The sequence below is a fragment of the Zootermopsis nevadensis genome, unplaced genomic scaffold (assembly GCF_977971745.1).
Source record: "Zootermopsis nevadensis isolate Lab colony 2312 unplaced genomic scaffold, Znev_1.0 Znev_ptg000017l, whole genome shotgun sequence".
Lineage (NCBI taxonomy): Eukaryota > Metazoa > Arthropoda > Insecta > Blattodea > Termopsidae > Zootermopsis > Zootermopsis nevadensis.
This window is the reverse complement of record NW_028259149.1, coordinates 10,817,146-10,841,603: the sequence shown is the minus strand read 5'-3', so window position 1 is coordinate 10,841,603 and position 24,458 is coordinate 10,817,146. Positions and strand designations below refer to the sequence as shown.

The window sequence follows — 24,458 nt, the reverse complement described above, 5'->3', positions numbered from 1 at the left end:
GTGCAACAATGTTGAACCAATCAGCTGATTTTTTAAAGTTGCAATAATAAATATATTCCATTTTGTTCTAAAGAGATGGGACTTCAGACACATTACCACAGGGAGTGGTTAACAGTCAAAATTGGAGTAGTTTACAAACGAAAATAAAACTGTGAAGCAACTTTCAGATGGACATATGAACCCACCACAAGACAAAATTAATCAAATGTAAGCAAATCTCACTAATTAACAACAGAAACCACTACCTCATACAGTTGTAGAAAAACGCCTGAAAGAAGAAAACAGAACAGTTCATTGAAATGGAAATGTTTGGGGCATTACAATAGCCAATAACATGAAGACATTTAATACTTCATCCATACAGGGGAAAAGCCACAGGCATGTGACATGTGGGAAAGTATTCTCACAAACTAGTCACCTCAAGAAAAACCACAACATTCACACTCACACAGAAGAAAAATCATGCATTTGTGAAATCTGTTATAAATAGGTTCTCATGGTCAGTCTGAATATACATAAACTGACCCACATAAAGATAAACCAGTCATATAATTAGCTACAGACTCAATGCAGTATGTTCACCCATTTTGAAGGCCAATTTCTCATACAGAGCCATCAGAATTGTTATTAAAATTGTAATTGGGAATATAAATTTAGAGTTCTTACATACAGAAATATTAAAAGCATGACTTCTTGAATTCTGTAATTCTGAAAAATTTGGTACAGTAAATTTTAATACTAAGAACATTGAGTATTTATTTACATTTATAACATGCATATATACAAATTTCACAAATTAAAATTAATAATTTTTATTACACTGTAAATATCGCACACAATCTCCACGTTATTAAAAAACATTTAAGTCACACACTTTGAAAGCTTCATCACCATACAAAATTTTAAGACTGTACATAATAGGTCACATATAATAAAACAAATCAGGAAATATACATGTACCATAACAAGTCTGGTATGTTTGTCAGAATTTTACTTTTGTGTAAGAAGCGAGTGACATCAGAATTGTCCGAGTGGCTAAGCATTTCCAAGGTAACAACGATACCAAGGCAGCCTGACGATTCTCCATGCAGTCACTTTCATGCACACAAATGCATGAAGGTCTTCATCTAAAATATCTATTATTTTTGTTTGATTTTAACAAAAACTGCACAAGCCATCTAGGTACAGTTATTACTTGTGATGACTCTGAAGAAATATTTTATTAAGATTATAAGAAATAAGATAAAGATATTCATCCCAAACAGGTGTGAAACAGTCTCTTATTCTGAGAGAACACAAATTACAAGTGACAGGGAACAAAGTGCTCAGGAAAATACCTGGACCTGAGAGGGATGATGCGAGTTATTTAGGAGCACATGAAGAAGTAGCAAAGACAAAGCAGACAAAATTATGGTGGGAAAACCTCTTTAAAAATTAACATTTGCAAGACAGAAGAGGAGATGAGATATCATTAAGATACATCTTAGGTAAATAGAATGTAAGGCTGGGAAGTGAATGGAAATGGCTCAGGATTATATCAATTGGCAGCAGCCTTTGATTTTAGCTGCACCAAATTTTTGGGTTCTAGTACCAGAGTTAAATAAATAGGTAGACTGATCTTTTCCCTATGTGATGGTTAAATGCACCATCCATACAGTTTTCCTATTTGAGAAATATAGATGGTAGTCTTCTGGCAGCATACTAACATTTCAGAGGGGTATATTCCCAGAGTCCCCACTTAATGGTACCTGCACCTTGTCGTGGTGGTGGGGCTTAAGTACCTCAGTGACCCCAAGAGCTATGCTGGCAGTAGCATAGCTACTGGTAGGGCCTCCCTAGCCAGACTGGTCGAGGGGGAGAGGTCAGACTAAGGCAGGTACACTGGTCCTCCAGGTTGGGGGTTGGTCGCAAGGCTAACAACCTTGTACCGTAAAAAGGAAGATGTTTCGAAACCTCAACCAAAGCCTCGGATAGACGGACCTAACAGAGGACCGAATGGAAGAGGAGAATTGAGGAGGCCATGGACCGAATACGGACCAGAGAGCCAAAGAAGAAGAATATTCCCCGAGTACGGGAAATTTACATTGGAAAAAACAGGCCGCTCTGTTCTAACCACAGTCAAGAAGTGCAATCACATCTGACTTTACTACACATAAGTCAGCCACAGCAGAATGCAGGACCAATATTGGCTATCTTATCTTGCTAAATCACACCTGTATCCTGGACATGAAATCCAGATGCTCAGGCAGGATCACCTGGGAAGTGAAGATTGAAATCCGTCCTAACATCAACAGAAAGAACAGATTCTCTCTGAGCAAGTCATGGAAGCCTCTTATTCACATTTTGAAAGAACAAAAGAAAATTCACTCCAAGAACAAAACATCCTCTCATGCCTACCATTATTTTTGTTCCTCTACCAGGGGTTCTATTTCTCTTTCTCATAGTAGTATTCTTCTATAGTGCCATGTTAAACAGCAATTTCCCACTGCCCAAGACATGGTTCCACTCCCCATGGCTCTACTCGGTCAATTGCCCTGGCCAGATCCTCCTCCTAGCCTTATACAAACCAATCAGTTGAGAGCTTCTCAGATAAAATAATACATTTACAATTATCACAAGAAGACATGAATAAGTTTTGGCAGGTCTGAAGAATCAGTATCCAGAACGTGTTTCAGAAATTTCAAAAGCAGCTTCAGTGCCTCCTGGTACTTTGTACCTTCATAAAGTTAGAATTCTCTTCAAGGGTTGTGAAAAACAAACACTGTCCATTATTGAAGAATGAGTTGCTTTTGTTTTTCCACTATATAACCATAGGTTAATATATTAGTAGAGGCAAAACAAGGACAGGTTTTACACTAAAAACTATAAAAATAATTTTTACTTATACATTCTATTGTGAATTGTTTTTTGACAAAAACATTTTAAATCATAACAAGCATACTTTTTTTACAACAGATTTCAGTCAACTGGCATATATTTTTATTTAATAAAAACATTAGTCTCACTCTGCGTAACATCCTTTGTGATCTCACTGGGGGTCATGAACTTTCAGTTGGGTGTGCAATGACCAGTTTATCTTGCAATTCTTGTATTTGCTTTTCCAGCCGTTTAACATCACAATTATCACTCTCTGTAGACGTAAGTGCTGCCTCGGCTTTAGCATGCAGTACCTCAAAAGCATTCTGAAAACCAACTGTGATACGTTGCCATTCTTGTTGTATGTGCCGTTCTTTCCCATCTGCCCATAACTTGTAACGACGAGCAGTCTTCTTCGCTGCTTGGTACTTATTCTGCAGTTCTAGTGATTTTATCTCCAACTCTTGATGTTGTTTTCGTACTGTCTGCAACTCCTCTGCCCAACCTGCAAGACCATTTCTGTTGCATGTTTTCAACACTAATACACTAGGCAATAAATTACTATAGTATCAGCTTGAAACAGAAGTAACTTTAAAAATTTGAATGAATTTTCCCCATTATATCACAAAATGTGTGGAGTGAATTTATGCAGGGAAGGTTATGTCTGTCTTTTCAAATGTTCCATTTTCTAATCTACCAAATGAATTTCAATAATAATTGGTATTTGAGTGGAAAGATGTACTCTTTGGAGTACATACAAATTCTACAGGGGCTTCTTCATCCCACACGATATGTAGTAACATTAGCAACAAGTTTATTTGTTGATAATCACAGTTCAAATACACTGTGCACCTAGTTCACTCTTACTCAAAAGGAATAACGAAGGCATCAATGGTATCTAAGGTCACCGTTGAGATGTGATCTGACGTCATTGCTATAAGCCAACAATGATGTTTTCAAAAACAACTGTTATTTTAAATGTTATTTCACAAGAACAGGACAAGACATTTTAATACCAATCCATTATAAGCAACAATTTCGCACTACATACTGGAATTTGCTGCAATGGTATCTGATTATACCAGCCCATAAAATGAAACCTGTCTGACCTCTCATTCCCAATAACATACCGGCAATTGCTTCTGCCATTCTGTCTCGTTCACTCTCCACATCTTGCTGGTGTTCTGCAAGCCTGGCCTGCCACTTGCTAGTCTCAGCACTCAGTCTTGCCTGCCATTCTTTATCATATGAATCCAGTTGGTCCTTAAGTTGCTCAACTTCCTTTGTGCGAGCTGTCAGTTCTTCCATCACATGGCCACTCTCATGTTTAGCTCTCAGCTTGTCTCGCTCCGCAAGCATGGCTTGCTTTAACACCTCCACCTGAAACAAGGTGCAATGGCTAACAAAGATGGTAGAAATTTGTTCAACAGCCTTTCAATGCTAATGGCTATTCATGTCAAGAATGTGATTTATGCCATAAGGTGTGTCAGTTATTAATCTCTTGACCCATAACCTTTGTTTTTGTACTACTGCCACAGAATGACAAAATGATTTTGAAAATTTATCAAAATGATTTACATTCTTCTTCCAAGAAGCAGAAGAAAAAATAAATAAATAAAAAAAAAGGGGAGGGGGAAGAGAAGCTTCAGCCAAGTTTAAAAGCCAATAAGCTGATTAAATGGTAATGTTACAAAACTGTATTTGGAAGGTGCATAAGTTTCAATTGGAGAAATACAGATAAATTTTAAATAGATATTTCCTCTACAAGCAGGGTATTAGTGACAGAAATAAGACTGTACTGTCTCAACACTCACCTCCTGGGTCTTGTTATCGATGAGGCCCCGAAACGTTGCCAGGTTGTGTGAATATTGCTCTTCAGCTTGTTCCAGCTGCTGTTGATGCCTTGCCTCGCATGTAGCGAGTTCATTGGCCAGGCACCGTACGCTCTCTTGCTTAACCTACCAGCAGGGTATACATAATTTTGAAGATTCCAAACTTCGCAAAAATAAAAATGGTAAACATAATTTCAATTTCACTTACTTTGAATGGGAGATATTAAGTTACCAGTTATACATTACAGTAGTTTCCACATCAAATTTGAATGTCAGTAATTTTAATCCTGTATTGGATTAGGACATTGTTATTTCATTACACTTAGTCACAAATATTTCCCTGAAAACTGTTTTCATAAACCTTTCATCTGTAGTCTTCCCTCAACCTAAAAGACTAAGTTTTATACCCACATATAAAAGGCAATAAAAAAAGTTTAGAATAAGCACACACATACTAATTTGATGAATAAAATACAGCTCCATATGATTTATAATTGTAAATTATATTTCTGCATGGTCACTACAATGATTAAGACACTTACCATACTATGGGATTTTTTTCTATTTCCTTTCCACATTAAGTCTGTTCTGTTCTTAAAACCATTGTGGTGGTGCCCCCCCCCCCAATTACAGTTTTAAATGTCTAACTTTTCAAACGTATATTCAGTGCTAGAAACAGATGACAAAATATCACTGTATAACAAAACAAATTACAAATATAGGAACAGAAGTTAATTTATGGCTGAAGGAACAGCACAAATATCTATGGGCAAAAAAGCAGAAAAAACATCTCACAGTATGGTGTCTGTATCCACAGAAACTATACAGAATAATTTCTGACTGCCCTTCACACAAGAAAGTTACGCTGCTAACAGTTTCTCTCTCATACATATATACCTACTTCACACCAATCACAGTACGAATGAACTTTGGTTTTCTCTTGGCTTCAAACAGCTAAATAAGATTTTAGTGAATTTTTTTATTTGCTCATTCCTTTCTGTAATTTATTGTTGACCTAAGGCTAAGATGTTTGCCTTTGGGTTTGAGACCACCTAGCATCAGTGTGAATTTTTCCCTTCACTTACCTCTGACAGATTAAATTGTGAATATGAGGTATACCAGAACCCCAATGTTCGCTATGAAAGCTATCATCATCCACTGATCCACCTGTCTACCTGTCATCACAGGATGCATAATTATGTGCCTCAGAAACAGACTCCTTCAACACTGCCAAGATGGGCAGAAGTCAGGAACGTCAGAAATACCATAACTGGAGGCATTAGCCGTAGCATATCCTTTACTACAATTTTTTCATACCTGTTCTAATTGTCTGTGATGCTGGGCTTCCAGTGTTGCCACAGCTCTTGATAGCTCCTCTCCTTCCGCCTTGAACTCCCTCACTGGAGAGCATGCTCTATCTACTATAGCTGGGTGTGTCTGCTGACAAAAGACAAATTATTTGTATATTAAATACAAATAACTTGTATCAGATCACAGATATATCAACTGTTTCTTGTACACTGTATAGTATCCTAGCAGTACTTTTCCACAGAAACAGAATCATGTCTGCATATTAGTGGCCTCTAGTGTTATGATGTTACCATGTTTCATGAAAATCTGTCAGTTCAAACGTTACTGGAGTGACAGATATGGACATGACACAAAACTGTATTTTCCTATAAAATAAGGCAAGCTAAGAAAGTAAATATGAATACACAGTTTTCAGAAACAATTATATTAAGTTAATTTCTTATGCAATTATGAATGACAGACATACAGTCCAAAATTCTTATGTTACTGATAGTATTTATTTGCAAGATTTTCAAATGCAAAGCAAGCTGTCATTACGGGTCACAAGTTCTCCCACATACTCACCTTAGAGCTAAGCTGCAGCTCCTGCAAAGCCTCCATCTTTGCTGTAAAATGAAACACAAATGCCAGTTTCAAATTTTTTGAGAAATAACCAAGTCTTGTGACTGTGTTTTCAGTACTAAAATTTCCATGTTTTCCCCACCATGGTTACAGCAAGCAGAATAATATAGATGTTTGGCTTTGTTTTATTTTTATTAAGTATACAATATTTACATCAGTTTCAGAGACCAACCAAGCAATAACAGACCCAGCATGCCAGAATTGTTACAGTATGTATGTATTTCTTAACTTGTTTAAAGTAAAAGATTCTTCTAGATACATTTTTTTAATAATTTTCAGTTTCCACTAAATAAAACCTAGAAAACCAAGAGATAAGTGAGATTTTACTCTAAAAGTAAATGGATATAGAAACTCAACAAAGTGTTTACGGTTCATTTACAAATTACTATTTTGCAATCATACTCACCCCTTTCAATTTCCTCTGTAACAGTTGCTGTGTAACGATGGTCCCGTTCCCGGGCTGCTTCCAAATCCACCTCTAGAGATCGCACCTTTTCCTTTTCAGTATTCAAAGCCTGCTTTAAATTCTCCACCTCAGCTACAGATTCTTGGACTGCTGACAGCTCTGCTAGCTGTACAAAGCACAACATTTGATATTTCTGTTCTATGCACAGCTGGGAAGACAACATTAAGATGGATCTTAGAGAAACAGGGTGTGAAAGTAATGACCGGATTAAACTTGAGTTTTGTGGATTTATAAATGCAGGAAATTTCTTGATCAGCCAAGTATCAACATCTCAAGGCAAATCCTGTACCATGGGGTAAGGTAAAGATCTAGAATGTTCAACATTTCCATTAGAACAAATACCTTTTTTCGCTCAGTCTCTAGTTCAACCTGTGTCTTCTTTAACTGTTCAGTTTGTAGGTCCAGAAGGTTGGCAAGCTCTTTCTTTGCCTTCTGCTCACACTCCTTTGTATTACACATTTCAATATAAAGTTGCTTCACTTCGTCACATTCCTTCTGAGCCTCCCTCAGTTGAATACTGGAACATAAGACAATAAGGAAAAACCCACTGTGCCTGGTTCAAAACCAAGGTAAACCAATGGCTGTCCAGAGGTCTCTCATGGCTTGTGACTACCATAAAACAGATTCCAACCACTTCCCAATCTTGCATTCTTTCCAATTCTACTTACTCTCTGATAGTAGAACCTGAACTTAAATACTGCTGTAACCAAAGCCTACTACTTGACAATACAAACTACTGCCTTCCCTTATAACTTATTTCCCTAACACTCAATTTAATATTATCTTATCTTCCGTATCATTCCCCTGATGATGGAGGCAGAGAAGGCCTCCAAAATAATGGGTCTCTGTCTAGAACTGGCATGGCGTGTTGCCCAAGATGTTTTCATCAAGTTCAGTCTCAATGAAAACTTCAAGTCATATAGAATTTGAAAAAAAAATTCTAAGACCACTAGGGTATCAGTTTCAAAAATTCCCATGTGTTTCGTGGAATAAGGAAGTAAACACAAACACATTCCAAAAATTTGATTACATATTACAGTCATGCACTTTCAAATGAACAACCTGAAAATCCATTAATATTTAAAAAATGTTTTATACCAGGTAAATACTTCCTTACTGTATTCAGGAACACGCAAACAAATTTTGTATAGTTCATGTGTTACATTAAAATGCAACCCTTCAAAACTTGGTTGTACATTACAATCAGCAAGCCATTAAATTTGGGCACGTACTCTATTACAAATGTGAAAATGCTTAGTTACCTGAAGTCTGCGTTTAGCATTTCTATCTGCTCATTTCCCTCTTGCCTGACTCTTGCAATGGCTTTGTCATGCCACTCTATGTACTCCTTACTGTGCTGATCAATGGCTCTCAATTTCTCTCCCATGCTCGCTTGTCGCAAAATTACCAGCTCCCCTTCCAAACGATATCTATCTGCCTTTACAACAGTGAGTTCAGACTGCAAAAACACAAAGTGAAATCTCATTGGTAATAATTTTAAGATTGCTACTGGGAAGCAAGATGTGTTATGGGTCAAAGTTGAAATTCTGTGTACCTCACATTTGACATAAATAAATAAACAATTTTAAGAGAAAGATATATGGAAAGTAGCAAGTGTTAACTTTAGATACTGGCCTTAGGTTGCTGCTTTGTGTTGTCTTCTAGTTACATATCATTTTGGGGGAACATCCTGTTTCCTTCTTTTGGGTTAATGTGAGAAGAGTAAGGAAAGTTGATAGGTAACAACAACAATTCATAACCATTCTATTGTAGGTAAAAGACAAGACTCGGACATTGAAGATCAGCCAGTCAGAGCCGTGGGAAGTGGACGGGCCAGGTCTAATACAAGCAAGGAATCGGGAAGTGCCCTTTTCAAGGCTAAAACAGTGGACAGTTGGGTCAAGAGAAACAGAAAAGTCAGCCATTTTCAGGATCCTCAGAAATGAACATCAGATAAAGAGAAAATATAGATAGAACCATCTTCTGTTCTTTCAGGGTGTGAATAAAAGGCTTCCATGACCTGCTCTGGGCTAATCCCAAACCTAATCCTATGTAATCCATGAAGTTCCTAACCTTCCTCACTTGTAAACCAAACATGGATGCAGCATGTTCCTCCAAAATCGTGTAAAACCAGAAGACTACACAACACAACTCAGAACACCACTATCTGAACTCACATCACTATGAAAGCCTCAAATCCTGCAGTGCTAGATACAGACCTGTAACTCAGCAACTTGAGACTGAAGCTTTAACATGTCCTTGGAGCTGCCCTCTGCAGTTCGATATTTATGCAACTGCTCCAGCAGGCCTTCTGCATCTTTCTGAAGAACACAACACACGTTCTTATTTTCAGAACAATATTTTCATTGCCAGAATCTAATAATACTGTGAAGCAAATAATTTATTTTGACAGTTTCCCCCCAAAACAACTAACCTTGAAATTGTCTGTCTGCACAAGGTAAGCTGCCTCTTGTTCTCTCATTTTTTTAATCACCTTATCTCGATCCAGAAGCTGGGCCTTCAGTTTCATGATTTGCTCACGTTTCATGCACAAACCTAAAATGCATAGAATGTGGTCTTAACAAACCTCACAAAATATCATACCTAAAGAGCAGTAAAGTCTCATAATTTAATGTCTTTGTCAGATTATCACTCCTCTACTCCGCCTTGAACACTGGGTCTCGACACCTGTGCTTCCACCATCCCGGTTACATCATTAGTATAAAAATGGTCTAATGTCACTGTTTCAACACATTATTGCCTAACAGTGGCCTCTGATCACATTAATGTTACAAAGACCTATGTGATGTGACATGAAGAACACCTTTTGAATGCCAGTGTACTGCAAAGAGTACACCTTTCCAGTCTTCTTCTACTATTAAGCAGTATAAAGTGTGTGATGCCACTAATGTTAATTTGGTACTGGCATTTGGGACCTTGAAATAACTACACCATTTTCTCTGCCCTTAATCCAGTTCTGTATAACATGAATGCATTTGCAATAAACTGTATGAACAAATTACTTATTTAAATTTCTTCATGTATGAGCAATCTATCACCTGATGTTAAAGGTAGGATAAATGAGACATAGAAAAAACTGTGGTTTTGTATTGGACATGTGTGTAACCTATGGTCTGCACTGTACATGTGCACTCTGCACTATCTTGCAACATAAAGGAAGATGTTTTGAAACCTTGATCAAAGCCTCAGACAGAAGGACCTAACAGAGGATCGAATGGAAGAGGAGAATTGAGGAGGCCATGGACCGAACACGGACCGGAGAGCCATAGAAGAAGAAGATTGCCATAAGAGAAAAAGTTTGTTCTTAATGCTAGGCACTAAAGTTCCATTTCTCACCAGCTAGGCAGCGCTGCAGTTGATCCCGCAATCTGATATTCTCATCATTGGAAGGTTGTGGCTTAGAGTCCATTCTGAATGAGTCAGAATCTTCTGCCCCCAGCAGTCCAGACTGTGCCAATACTTCATAGTGTTGTAGATCTGAACGCACAGTATTCAACTCTGTCTGTAACAAACAGTCAGATATGAAGCCAAAATATGCTACTACCATTGAGTTATGAAAAATAATGTTGTGGAAATTCTGTAACATTTTATTAGAATAAGAATTGTCTTGGATATTATCCATCATCTAGTAAATAAAATACAGAACGTAAAAAACTAAGTTTCGGAGATGGGGCTCTATCTCCGTCTTCAGGTTCCTACTCAGTTGGGCCCACTAGATAGAGCTAATCCCTATCTCCGGACCAGCTCTATCTAGTGGGCCCAACTGAGTAGGAACCTGAAGACGGAGATAGAGCCCCATCTCCGAAATGTCGTTTTTTACGTTCTATATTTTATTTACTAGATGATGGATAATATCCAAGACAATTCTTATTCTAATTACTCATCACCATCATCAAGAACTTTTAGATTTGATATGTAACATTTTAGCTCCTTGTTATTACTGTCACAAGTGCAAGTCTCAACTCATCATAACAATCAGTTGCATTGTCAAGTTCACGTGAAGCAGCACTGTTTTTGAGAGAGACATTTTCATATGTATTTTACTAACAAACAATTTCAGTGAAGAAGAGGTAAACTACTCTCACACCTGGTCTACTCTCTGGACTTACAGCTGTTCATAAGCATGAAAGATTCACTTTAAGGGACATAATATCAACATATTAAGAACTGCACTCAGGACAAAACTTAGACGATAAAATAGTTCCTAAAATGTTTTCAAAGTTTGGTACTCAGATGACAAATATGAACAGGAAGGCAATGGTTATGTTGAAAACTGCACAGGACTGATTAACCACGGTTTCAGTAACAATTTTTTTTAAAAGAAAACTTACTTTTGTATCGCACTGCATAAAAATCATACATTCATTCTCTTGATAACATAATTACACGTCACCTGAAGTTTCTGTACATCTTTCTCTAGCTGCTCTTTCTCTGCAGCAGTTTTTCCATTATCGATGTTCGCGATCAATTTCTGACATTGCCGTTGGCTCTCTTCTAAGTTTGCCATCAACTGGTTAATGGTGTCTGTCTTCTCTACTAGGAGAGCTTCATGGGTTCGACTTAAGTCAGTCAGGCGTTGCTGTAATCCTTCACATTCAATGTCCTGGGGAGGGGGGGGGGGGGGGGGGGGAAGTAATTCATTAAACATCTGCAAAACATTTCTAAATCACCATGCATTCTACTTCTTTCTGAAACACTGATAAAGCAAAATCAGCTTATAACAAAATTCTATAGTACTTCAACACTTCTCCATTTCAGTTTCCTGGTAATTACAGATCACAAACATTGCCCCAAGTACTTATAACATTAACTACAAGCCAATAATTTGTGCTCAATATCTAGTACAAATACTCCAAAAACATTTACACCACCAACACAAAATTTTTGTATACACTTCTTCCATGCATGGACTGTCCATGTAATTCTCCTAGACTTTATCACAATAATATCTGATGAGTACAAATTATGAAGCTCTTCCTTATGAAATTGTTTCTATTCTCCTGCTACACTCTGTCTTAGGTCCAAATATTGACCTCAGCATCCTGTTCTGACACACCCTCAGTCTATATGTTGTTTCCTTGCGATGAAAGACCAAGTTTCACACTCATACAAAACAAACAGTAAAAGTTACAGTTTTGTATATTTTAAATTTGGAATTTTTAGATTGAAGACACAAAGAAAAAATGAAGGCAACTGTCTTCTGGGCTGATGCATCATGCAGTCTGGTAGATGTTTACCAACATTTGAGAGGAGACGCAAGGTTCTACCTTCTCCAACAAGTTTCCATATGTCAAACCAATTCCTTGCATGATGCTTACTCACTGCCCTGACGATGAGGACAGCAAGCACCTCCGAAGTTTATGTAACCTTCTACTGGTGTTAACAATGCAACAACCTAGAAGACAGCCACTTTCATAAGAACTTGAAATCTCACCAGGAAGGCATACGATTCTGAACCGAATGGCAGCAAACACTCCCCAAATGTGGCAGAACACTAAGTTATATAATTCCTGCTTGTGTCTCTACAAAGACTTCAACATTTGTAGGGAAGCAGGCAATGTAAGTTGCTTTGGCACATACCTTAGCACTAAGCTTTGCTGTAATAGATTCTATTTGGTTTCTTAAGGTAAGAATTTCCTTCTCATATCGTTCCTGCATTCCGCGGAGTAATGTATCCTTGCTAGCTACACTGCTACGCTCCAGCAAAGACACTTTTTGTTCTAAATCCTTCACTGACATTCGTCCTGCATCCAGTTCTCCTGTAAGCTGTAACATGCCACACACGAGACACGGCATATAACACAGAAATTAATGATGGAGCATGGTGCACATATGAGTTTATCTTTTCTCTCAAGCAACAACATGAATTCCTATAAGATAAGCAAACTGAAGTGTGTCTTGAACTTGAAAAATACAGGTATTTTACCTAATTATTTAATCTGATGAACACTTTTAATACCAAAATCCCACCACACACGACTCCATTTCAGTTCTAAACACCTCTCACCTTCCAAACTCATTTCCCTAAAATTCATCCTAATGTTGTGCTCTCATACCCTTCTTGGTCTTTGAGAAAGGCACTTTCTAAGAGGTTTTACAAAATTCTGTATGCATTTCTTGTCTTCGCTACCACAGCTACAATCCGAGCCCATAACCTCCACTACCCTAATAATAAATCATAAAGTTCCTCACATTGCCACATCCCAAATTGCACACTTATTCAATCTCCACTGGATCTAAACTTTTCCTGAATGTTTTATCTTCAAACTTCATCATCTATTTAAAGTTGTACTTCACATATACTAAAAAGGAAGATATTTGCCTACACGTACACATTCTAACTAATGTAAACAGTTTCCTGTGTATTCCAAATTCAATAAATCTTGTATATATTACATTACTCCTTGCTAAACTATAGGCTCTTTTAAAACATATAAATGATACATTTGTCCATTATATTATTTAATTTCTTCTGTGATATTAGTTTAATGAAATAAATATGACCAACCAATTATGACAATCATGAAAGGTGTTACCATGCCATAAGGATATCAATACAGAATTTTGTTTTTCAATAACATCTCAGAAAATACAATGTGCCACTTGTAACACTGCCACCTTCATTATTTACCTTCAAATTGGACTGCTGGACATTAGCCAAGTTCAGTCTGAGGGTGTCCACCTCCTTTTCCAGCTCCAAGACTTTTTCTTTACTCAATACTGCAATAAAATAGAACTGTCTCAACACATACAGAAAATGTTCTTAGAATAAAACCAAGGTGTTTAATCCCTTCGCTGTAGTTGCCTTTATTACGCATGCAGTTATCCCTTTCAGGGGATGAGTAGGTAAAAATCTTATAGTGTAGGTACCATTTACTCTATACTTAGCCATAAGCTTCTGCCGTCTTTTAGGTATAGCTTGAATTGTTAGTTCCCATTTGGCAACAGTATGTATATAGAAAAGAATAATGTGTGTCCATGATTCATTTTAATTACCTGATTCCTTGCATGTGAGGTCTAGGATTTAGCAACAATGGTGGTAACTCTAAACATAAAAGTAATTCCTTAAACAGCAAACATAAAACAATCAATGAAAATAATTCAGCACCAGAACTCAATAAAGAAGCACTGAAAAGGTTATAAATTGTGCCTTGATGCAATTTATAGGTCTGTAAAATGAACTGCCCTTTCTATCCTTTCTTTTGTTATTACAATGGAACTCTTTTGCAAAACAAGATTTCAGATGAACCCTAAGATAAAAACTACAATTATCACAGATACAACACTGCTAAAACATAGTGACTAATTACAAAATACCTGATGTTTCTGGCCTCTTCCAACCTCAGTAAAGGCAGATGATTCTTGAATTGCTTAATTATGCTTTTTCAGTAACATACAGTGCATGCTGTACAGTGCTAAATGGTAGGAAGAGAGTAACAACCTGAAAAGGGCATTGAAGGAAGTGTATCAGCAGGACTGAGGAAATTGACAAAAAGAAATCTCAGGGCCTATATTTGAACCCAGGATCTCCTGAATATGAGCCAGCATAGCTCAGTGAGTATAGTGACTGGCTACAGACTGGACAATCTGGGTTCGATCACCGACAGGGGCAGAGGATTTTTCCAGAAGAGTTCTGGGACCCATCCAGCCTCCTATCCAATGGGTACCAGGGTCTTTTCCCAGGGGTAAAGCACAGATGGGGCACGATTCTGACTGCTCACCCCCTTCTAGTGCCGAGGTCAAGAATGAGTAGGAGCTATACAGCCTCTCCCCACAAGCACCTACATGGCATATAGTGGGACAGCTTTACTTTACTAGGATCTCCTGAATATGAAGCATAAATGTTAACTACAACACCATAATTTTTGGACAGCTATGGTGTAATCAGTTTCTGAGGTGCAGCAAATAGTCAAATACTGAACATTGTTAAAATGACATATTTGTAGTAGTTGGTATACAACTGCTTAAGGTGGGCTCTAAAGTACAATAGGGGTCTGGTATTCCTCACTCTCGCAATGTTCCTCCTCATAAACTAAAGACATCAAACTAAACTAAATATATCTTACAGGCAAGATTCTCAACATTCATGTACATAATCGATTACACAAAACGTTACTTGCCGAGATTTTTGGCAGACTGTGAATGCTGCTGTGTAACATGCTCCTTCTCAGCCTGGGCAAGAGCAAATCGTCGATACAGCTGGTCCTTTTCGTGAGCTGCTTGTTCTTTCAACTCTTCCAACTGCTGAGAGAGTCGCTGCACCTCCCTCACACGCACCTCATACAGTACCTCTAGCTGCTCCATACTGCCATACTCTGCAGCAACAGGAAAACTTTACTCCAACGCAGTAAACAAATTTTACAAATGCACTACTTGCTGTTTTACATCTGTCACTGACCAAATTATTTTTGTATAATGTGCAGTTCTTCATAAAAATGAGATCTGAGCTTCAAGCAAAGTAAAACTGGACTGATACAAACAAAAATAAATTTTCCCATAAAACCAGTGGTGTAAGCACACAAGCTCTCCATCATATGTTCACACTGTAAAATTTGCTCAAAGGAAACATAATACACAAACAAAGCAGACTTACTGGGGTTATAAAGAAAAGACCAAATAAATTAATCTAAAGTTATTTAATTACTCTCTAAATGTTTGCACAGAAATGAATGAGACAGGAAGACAACCATAAATAGCGAGTTGGTAAGGATGTGGAAGGAAGCAGACATGGCATACTTCAAGGAATGATCCTGGTACTTGTCTGGGCGGACTACAGAAAACTACAAAAAAAAAAATCTACGTGAGGATACCATGCAAGGATTTGAAGGCTGGTAACACCTAAATACAAATCTACACTGCTAACTACACATACACATATTTTTCTTACAAAATTCAGAAAATCTGATCTCATCATTTTTAATTTTTGGCATCATTTTTCTGCCAAGGAATTTCTGGAAAGAAAAAAATGATTTTACACTGTAACTAAAAACATTACATTGTAAATATGAATATGTGTAAATGTTAAACAATGGATGTCCCTGCTTCAGAAATGCAATCCTTTAACAATGCCAACGTGGGCAAAGAACAGGAAGACTGTAAAGACTATAAACATTGGTATTAGCCAGAACATTTTTTCCCCTTTCATGAGGGAGTAAATAAATAAATAATAAAAAATTAAAAAATAAATAAAACTCTATTACCTGCTTTCCGGTACTGTTGATTGCTGTCTTCATAAGGGCTGTTTCTGAAGCAATACTGGTAGTGATCTGATACCTGAGGACTGACTATGGCAACCCTAAAGTCTGAACTCTCTCCACCTATATCTTTCTTTAAATCATTTGGTAAAGGCTGGTGCTGCATGTTGGCAGGTCTGCCTGTATCTCCTTAAACAAAACTAATATATAAGTGCAATGCCGATGCATGAGACAAGAAACCCTAAAACTAAAACCAATCAAATTAGCTGCACACTTCTTAATTGCACTAACCTTCAATCATAGCAGGTGAACGACAAGTGCTATTTAGGGTACTTATATCATCATCATCATCCATCAGATCATCAAATGCATTTGTAAGGAGGTCATGCAGCTGAAACAGTAATTCACTTATGACAACATACTACATTTTAGTATTTTTGACGTAAATACATCTATACGGAAGGGTCATTCGGTAAGAAGCATAACAAAGATGTGTAAATATGGACCGACAACAATGGTCAGCTTGTGTGCATTGTTATGCTACCTAAGAAACGTCACCTGTTTACTCGGCATTGTTGTGTTACATTACTGCCGTCAACAATCCGCTTTCATTATTGCAGAAAGAGCTGAGCTGTGAATCGCTTGTAGAAGAAGTGCGTCGTAGACTAGATAATTTTGTGCTGGTAAAAACGTTTTAGAATATCACAAGTACTTATCTTATATAAGAATTATTACATCACATTTCATTACACTAAATTACATTGCAATACATTACATTCAGCTACCACAGACACATGTTAAGCGTAACTAATTCAAGTTAAATAAGCAATGTCTTAATCAAACTATTTACTCAATTGTAAAGCATGTATAAAGGAAATAATTAGAATAAAGCTAATATATAACTTCCTTTCATTGTATTTATTGCTTAAATATAATTTAAATACAGAGACGTATTTACGTCAGATTCTCCGGAACTGTTGTTCCACTGTCAATTTTTTACATTTCAAACAGCAAACGCTTAGAATGTAAATTTTCTTGGTTTTGATTCTAAAAATTAAACTGATGGGAAACAGTCCTTTTTCTCTGCCTTCTATCAGCAATTAAAGCTAACCATTTTCAGATTCTGAACAACTAAATTCATAAGTTAACAATGAAAACACAAAATGTATGTACACTATAACTTTCAGAAGAAAAAGGGTTAATGATGCTTTGCATCTGCATATTAAACAAGATAATGTCATTGGATATGGACTGTACAAGCAGACCTGATTCATGGCAGAAGAAATTTGTTTCCACCATGTGCAGGCCGACTTCAGGACCGCCACCCTTCTATCCAATTTGTACCAGAGATTATTTCCCCAGAGATACAGCAATCGCAACATCAAACTGGTCATTCGATTCCGTCTAGTGTCAAGGCTAAGAATGTGTGGAACTTTGCCTACACAATGCTATACTTACGCAGAACTTCACCTTTCTACTTTCATCAAATGCATGCAATAGGAAATAGCAGTGAATTACCAACATGTAAGGTGTGGCAGGAACAGAATGTGACTACTCCAAAGTAATTTCCTCAAGTTACTGATGAAAACCACTAAAGGTGCAATAAGAACAGAAAGTATGTTGGCTTAGTTTCAAATGTGGAACCTCCTAATTATACTGACATAGTCAATAAAATAAGTTTCACTTAATATTGATGACTGTTTTATGGTTTAAAAAAGATGACCTGTGACTTATAGTTATGTGGCTCTGAAGACTATCAACTCTTTGAAGCTGAAACTCAACCAAATATTTAAAAATTCACTTCTTACCTCAAAGAAAACATAACATGTCTCCATTATAAAGATCAGTTGGCTGCTGTTTAATTTGAGAATCTTATGAAACCCATAAATATACTCTGTAGGCAAAATGCAGAGTTACTAAATGTTATAAAAGTATGTGGTACATATAGTTACCACTGGGCTTTAAAGGATTAAACCAGTCAGTCTTCAATACTCATGTTATTCACTTCTCTTGTGGCTTTAATGACTTAATACAATTTTCTGCGGCAAAAAAGTGTTTCAGTCGATCATTTTGTACAACCATTTTCAAAAACAGAAGATTATAATGTGTCAGATTTTTTGCAGAAAAGCTACAGCCTGATACCTTAAAGACCTCAAAACCTTAGAGTTCTGTCTCTCTTGGCATGACAAACTGTCATTCACCTGCTGTCATTTTTGAAACCTAGCTTAAACGTCCCAATAAACCTTATAATCCTGTAACATGTGTAAGAACTCAAAAGGACTATACATTCAAAATGTATCTATGTAGCACACATACATCACACCACACATTGAGATGACAAAATATTCAAACTACTTACCTACCAAAAAGCCAAGCACTGACTATGAAAGAAAACATTTACAAAATAAACTCATGTATCTTTGTTCCATAGTTTATTAATCGAATTTTCCAGTTTTACAGATTATAGTGTGGAAAAAAATTACTATGAACTGCTTTAAGAAACTATCCTATAATTTCTCAGAGGGGTACTAAAAGAAATTATGAAAAAACATTGGAATAGCCAGTCACCAGACCAAGAATCTAATCCATGATCTCTCAGATACAAATTAAGAGGGCAAAGCATTTGACTATGGACTGGGATGTTGATCTTTATCATGAAGGGGGCAGCAAGACCTTTGAAATGTTGGTAAGCTTCTTCCAGATTACATAGTGCAACATTCCAGACGACAGTAATTTTCATACTTGCCACGATGAGAACCTAAAATCTTCATTTAACCATGATATTTAGTTAAATCCTTACTTCCTTATTCCTGCGTTTTTGGTCTTCTTCGGCTTCATCTTCCTCCAGATTCTGAAAACTTTCATCCAGCTGCAAATCCTCAGAACCCTGAAAAATACTCATCCCAGGATGCTCCACAACAAAACCAGACAGGCTTGTTAATCAAAATTTCTAGAGTACATAAGGAGACTTTGTCTTCTGTGTTCTCTGAAATACAGAGAGAGTATGTCATTTTAAATGTTCTTATGACAAATCATTGGACTTGATCAGATTGTGTGCCTTTCTACATGTAATAAAACTCACATCTCATTACACAAATGAGAGTGAATCTACCATTTTCAGGTATGTCAGCAAAACTGTACTCATTGTCACTGAGTCTCTTCCTAAATATAAAAGTTCAATCTACAAAATCTATCCCTATCACAATGATTGAAAAACACATGAAATACAATAAATTAAACCATACCTAAACAAAGACAATATAACCAGGTGACTCTACAGACAATTCAAAGTCAGAAATTATTATTTCTTCAATTTAATTAAATATACAGTATACTATGCACACTGAAAATGTTTAATAAGTCACAAATTCAATCAGTTTCAGGATTTGTAGTGCCAGTATAGGCATTACATTAACTATTACAACAAGACAACAATTAAAAGTTGAACTGTCCATCTCAACATTGTAAGGTGTTTTACTTCTAACAGAACCACTCACACAAAGTCAAATTTCCTGTTTACATGTAGTTACATTTCTTCTTTAAGACTGCAGACAAAACAACCGTTTACTAACTCAGACCAAAGTTATATTCTGCTTCAATATGACATTCTTTTTTAGATGATCACTGCCCTACATGCTAAATGCAAAAGCAACTATCTGCTGCAACAGCTTCTTAATCAGTCTAACACACAGCGAAAAATTAACACATCTCTTTGTCTCACATGTCTTGACACAGCCCTGTTATGTACCAACAGTTGTCAGTAGTTGTATTAGCCAAAACAAATCCTTTTTCTAATATTCAGGCATATTTTTATATTTCTCCAAGAAATCCATAATAAGGTTAGGTAAAAAATAAAGTTGTCCCTGTGCCTAATTAAGTTCCATACCATGAAAATGTACGAAGGCGCAAACCAAGAAATAAACTCTGGTCATCTAGCCAAGTCTATTCACAATACTGACTAAGCTATTTCACCTCCAAGTAAGGGTAGGTCATTCCATTTTTTTGTTTGGCTTTTTGTGTCTAATAAGCATAAAAATAATATAAATTCTGACAAAAGTACCTGGTCATCGCATTTTCTACATTCAATTGTGCCCGTCATACCAAGTGAAATACAGAGCAGTGTAAACACAATTTCTACGTAACTGAAACATAAAATTGAAAACAAGTTCTACTGGTGATTATACAACTAAAATGTTATTTAATGACTTGATTTTTCGGAGTTCGGTTATTTCAGTCATGGTCTTTGAGCTTTGATTAGCAACATACGTTTTGCAAGAACTGTCGCTTCAGCCGATAGGAATCATCTACAAGTTCACATGTGTCATAATCCAGAACAATTTAAAATTTCACCGATATGGACACATCAAATCTAATGTGTTATTTCAAGCAACGTTCTAACATGTCACACTTTTATCTACGACACAACTTCTTACCCTTATTCTAATTCCCACATGTAACGCTATACCAATAAACTGCAAGTCCAAATACACGTACACAGACGTTTATGTAGATCAGATAATTCACCATTTAGATACACAACGAATTTTAACCAACTCCAAATCTCACATCTCAACACAAAATTCTCCACTTTCGAACGACCACCAGCGCAAATACCGCCAAATAGTAACTACCGATGTTCCCCCTGGTGCTGAAAACATGCACGTGATGAAACTGCTACCAACTGCAGATCCATTCGACTTCAGGGCGAGTTTTAAAATTAAAAACCCTAGATGCATGTACAGACACACGCAAAAATCAATCCTCTTGGTTATGAAGGTAAACTAACAGTAATGCTAAAAAATTGGCTTACCTTGGACCAACTTGTCAACAAGAAATGCATTTATGTCCAACAGAAGCAAAATCACAGAAAACACATTAGGTAAACATATTTTCCACTTCATGTAAACTTTTTCATTCTTGATAAGTGTGGTGTTCACACTATAAAATCACTAGTTCTGGATAAGTTGGGTTTCACTGTGCAATGTTAATGCAGCAGACATCATAGTAATTCAGAAGTCAGCTGTGGTATCACTTTCATTTCATACTCAGTGAACGTAAAATTTGCTCAAGGAATTGATTTTGTGGAAAGTACAAGACTGACTAGCTCTCTTCAAACAGTGAATCCTTGACACATGTGCAGGAGTCAAATTAACTTCCAAAACGAAAATGACTATAACTCATTTTATATCTCAACAGAAACAGAAGAAACAGAGGGCATATTTTTACAGCAGCACCCTGAAATTTGCATAGTGTCAAATTAGAAACCTACAATACAAACCTTTTGTAATATTATTAAGGTGAGGAAGAAATTATCTGCATTATGCACTCAAAAAAGAATAAATGCAGTCAAAATTAGTTTGAAAGCCTCAGGTGATGAGCCATAAAGGAGATATAAGCAATGGTCAGAGAACATTACAGTGGTAGTGAAGATGAGTTGAATTGGATCAGGTTAAGGTTCAATGGCTGCTTTTATAAACAGAGCTCCACAATAGGAAATTCCATATTCAGTGCCATAATTCAACTATAAATAAAATGCTTACCATACTGACTGTGTAGTAAGGGTATTATCACAGTCCAGCTGCCCATAAGAGCAAATAAGGATCAATAATGCAGAGTGTACTGTTTAGTGTTGCAAATAAGCTCCTCTACTGTGACTTCCTAGTAAGTCAAAACTCAAAACTATTCTGATCAGCACAAAAAGGATCTCAACATCATAAGATACATGACTTACAAGGTATCATGCTGGACCCAAAGAAACATACTGGTGAAATTTTCACTAAGCATATTGGTAAAAATTACATATCAGTACCAGATAGTATGCTGATATTAATGGCAAACTTTGTTTTATGAGGCTCATAATCAGAAAATCCCATGATGTTTCTGTAAAAAGCTAATGAAACAAAATATCATTTTATGAGATATGCTACAACCATAATAAATCTCAGCTAATTATGCAAAACTGAAAACCAAACAAATGTAATTCAGTGCTGTGGAAGTTGTTTCCTTACAACTACAATCCAAATTAATCATTATAATTCTGTTCATACAAATGCACCTTACAAAATTTAGACCCCACCATAAAATAAAATGAACTACTTAGGCACCTCATTCATTTTTCCTAAAATGGAAGTCTTTGCTATCATATTTTCCAACATACCTGTTCTCTACAAATTCCACATTGTGACTCAGCCATTGCGTGTGATATAAAACTACAGGAACATATGCTGAAACTTGCACCTTGTCTAAAATTTCCAATCACAAACATGTAGCAGAAGAAAATCTCTGTTGTGAGTTTCTGACTGTGGATCTGATGTGTAAGCTGTCATACCATCTTACATGACTGTATAACATGTGACTTAGAACAAACTATATTGCATCTCAGGTAAAAACAGGTACACAACTATGGAAAGCAAAGAAAAGGAACACCAGCTTTTACTTGCAGTCAAAACAGAATTCCTCACATTTCCTGAATTACAAAAAAATCTGTTAAAAAAAGAGAATCTTTAATGTAAATGATAACCTTCTTAATTCAGTTATACACAAACTGTGTAATTAGAAGTTATACCTATAGTATTAGGTTCCATGTTTAATAACAACATAATGGATGTAAATAGAGGCTTGTTGAAAATGTATTGTGCTTTTTGATTTGTGGCACATTTTGTCTTGTGTTTATGTACATTTTTTGAATGGACTTGTAGTGTTGATTTCATTTTGATTCTGTCCTTATGAAAAACATATGAAACAATTAAATTAACTAAACATATCTTCACAAAAATAGTTTGTACTCTTGCAATTGTACAAAGTGAAAAAGCTAAATGAAATCCCATCCCTAGCCCACATCAGCACTATATAACATACATACTGTATTTAATCAACTTTTAGACAATATTTTTTTACTTCCATTTTAATTTTAAATAGGCAATAATACTTGTATATGAATAAATGTGTAAAAAACCACAACATGATTCAATATTGTGGGAAGAGAGACAGGCCTCTGGAAACTGTGGTGTATCTCAAAAGTTGCACTAATGTGATTAAAAGCTGTAACTATTAGGCTTTTATTACTATTACTGCCATACTTATTGGAAATTTATCTCATTCTATATTTTTGTCGCTACAGCCCTGACCTCAGAAAACATTCTGGAATGACATGACATCCAATTTGAATCCCTGTATTCAATGTCTGATACTACTCAACAAAAGAAAATTATGTTGGAAGCACAGGTATTATTCAAAAATATTCTTGTATTAATATTCTATGAACATCAGAGTTTCTAGGTATGTCACAGTTGCCAGAAGGTGTATTCTCAGGATGTCCAGTGCACCTTTTGGTGATTGCTAAGAACTGGTTTCAGGTACAACATATATATATGAAGCATGTACTACTACTGAACATTTATAAATAACTGAGGATATTAATTTCAAGTTACATTTTTAACCCTTCAAAGCACAATGGTAACTACAAGTACAAAATGCTTTAACATTAAAACTTCCCATTTTGGCTACAGGGTGTATTTATAATTTCTCAGAATAAACAGTGATTATTTCCTTAAAGAATATTAACCAATTGATGTTTGTAACAGAGAAGCTTTATGTCTTCCATGAGGATAAAAATGAATTTTTAAAAATGATATGTAAGAGATTTGTGCTTCAAAGGATTAAAGGGTTTACAATATATAAAGTTTAAGTTTCAGAAATCATGTATGTGATGTTAGTTTTAAATTAATGGTCATCAGGTGTGCTGAAGAGGCTAATAACAACTGCAAGTTTTACCAGAAAAGCATTCTGTTAGACCTAACATAAAACTATTTGTAGACATGGGAAAACAGTTATGTTGGTGCCACACAATTGTGCATATGAATTGTAACTGGACAAGTAATAAAACTATGTTTAATTAAAAATCTTCCGTGTAAAGGAGAGTAATCTTGTAGTCAGGTAGATGTATGTAAATTCCTTGACATAATGACAGAAATATAGCATTCTGAAGTCACACAAACATCAAGTAACACAGATGGTTGTCTGCTGGGTTGTAGTGTCATGTAGTCTGGTAGTTTACCAACATTTCAGAAGTCCTTGCTGCCTCCAGGTACCCTGATAATGGAGTCAGAAATGACCTCTGAAATGTTGGTAACTACATGATGCTACAACCCAGAAGAC

General features: G+C 36.2%; 1 protein-coding gene across 5 annotated transcripts in view; it reads right to left on the bottom strand.

Annotated features, from left to right (window-relative positions):
- The window catches only part of LOC110834028 (uncharacterized), a 31,367-nt gene extending 6,976 nt beyond the window's left edge, over positions 1 to 24,391 (bottom strand). Inside the window, exons 1-20 of one of the 5 annotated variants that reach the window (XR_015535497.1) lie at positions 20,735 to 24,391; positions 20,362 to 20,443; positions 19,102 to 19,287; positions 16,593 to 16,692; positions 16,308 to 16,490; positions 15,228 to 15,422; positions 13,739 to 13,827; positions 12,688 to 12,873; positions 11,501 to 11,710; positions 10,444 to 10,609; positions 9,521 to 9,642; positions 9,306 to 9,407; positions 8,349 to 8,545; positions 7,429 to 7,603; positions 7,027 to 7,192; positions 6,564 to 6,604; positions 6,006 to 6,128; positions 4,671 to 4,814; positions 3,987 to 4,236; positions 3,006 to 3,361 (exon numbers count right to left, since the gene is read on the bottom strand). Coding sequence is in view for 1 of the 5 variants with exons in the window: in XM_022072770.2 (XP_021928462.1) it covers positions 3,039 to 3,361; positions 3,987 to 4,236; positions 4,671 to 4,814; positions 6,006 to 6,128; positions 6,564 to 6,604; positions 7,027 to 7,192; positions 7,429 to 7,603; positions 8,349 to 8,545; positions 9,306 to 9,407; positions 9,521 to 9,642; positions 10,444 to 10,609; positions 11,501 to 11,710; positions 12,688 to 12,873; positions 13,739 to 13,827; positions 15,228 to 15,422; positions 16,308 to 16,490; positions 16,593 to 16,692; positions 19,102 to 19,203 (2,874 nt within the window). In the remaining 4 variants the exon portion in view is untranslated. Of the gene's footprint in view, positions 1 to 2,871; positions 3,362 to 3,986; positions 4,237 to 4,670; positions 4,815 to 6,005; positions 6,129 to 6,563; positions 6,605 to 7,026; positions 7,193 to 7,428; positions 7,604 to 8,348; positions 8,546 to 9,305; positions 9,408 to 9,520; positions 9,643 to 10,443; positions 10,610 to 11,500; positions 11,711 to 12,687; positions 12,874 to 13,738; positions 13,828 to 15,227; positions 15,423 to 16,307; positions 16,491 to 16,592; positions 16,693 to 19,101; positions 19,288 to 20,361; positions 20,444 to 20,734 lie in introns of those variants that run through there. The other 4 variants (XR_015535496.1, XR_015535499.1, XR_015535498.1 and 1 more) reach the window with 4 other exon arrangements.
- Between the last annotated feature and the right edge of the window lie 67 nt (positions 24,392 to 24,458).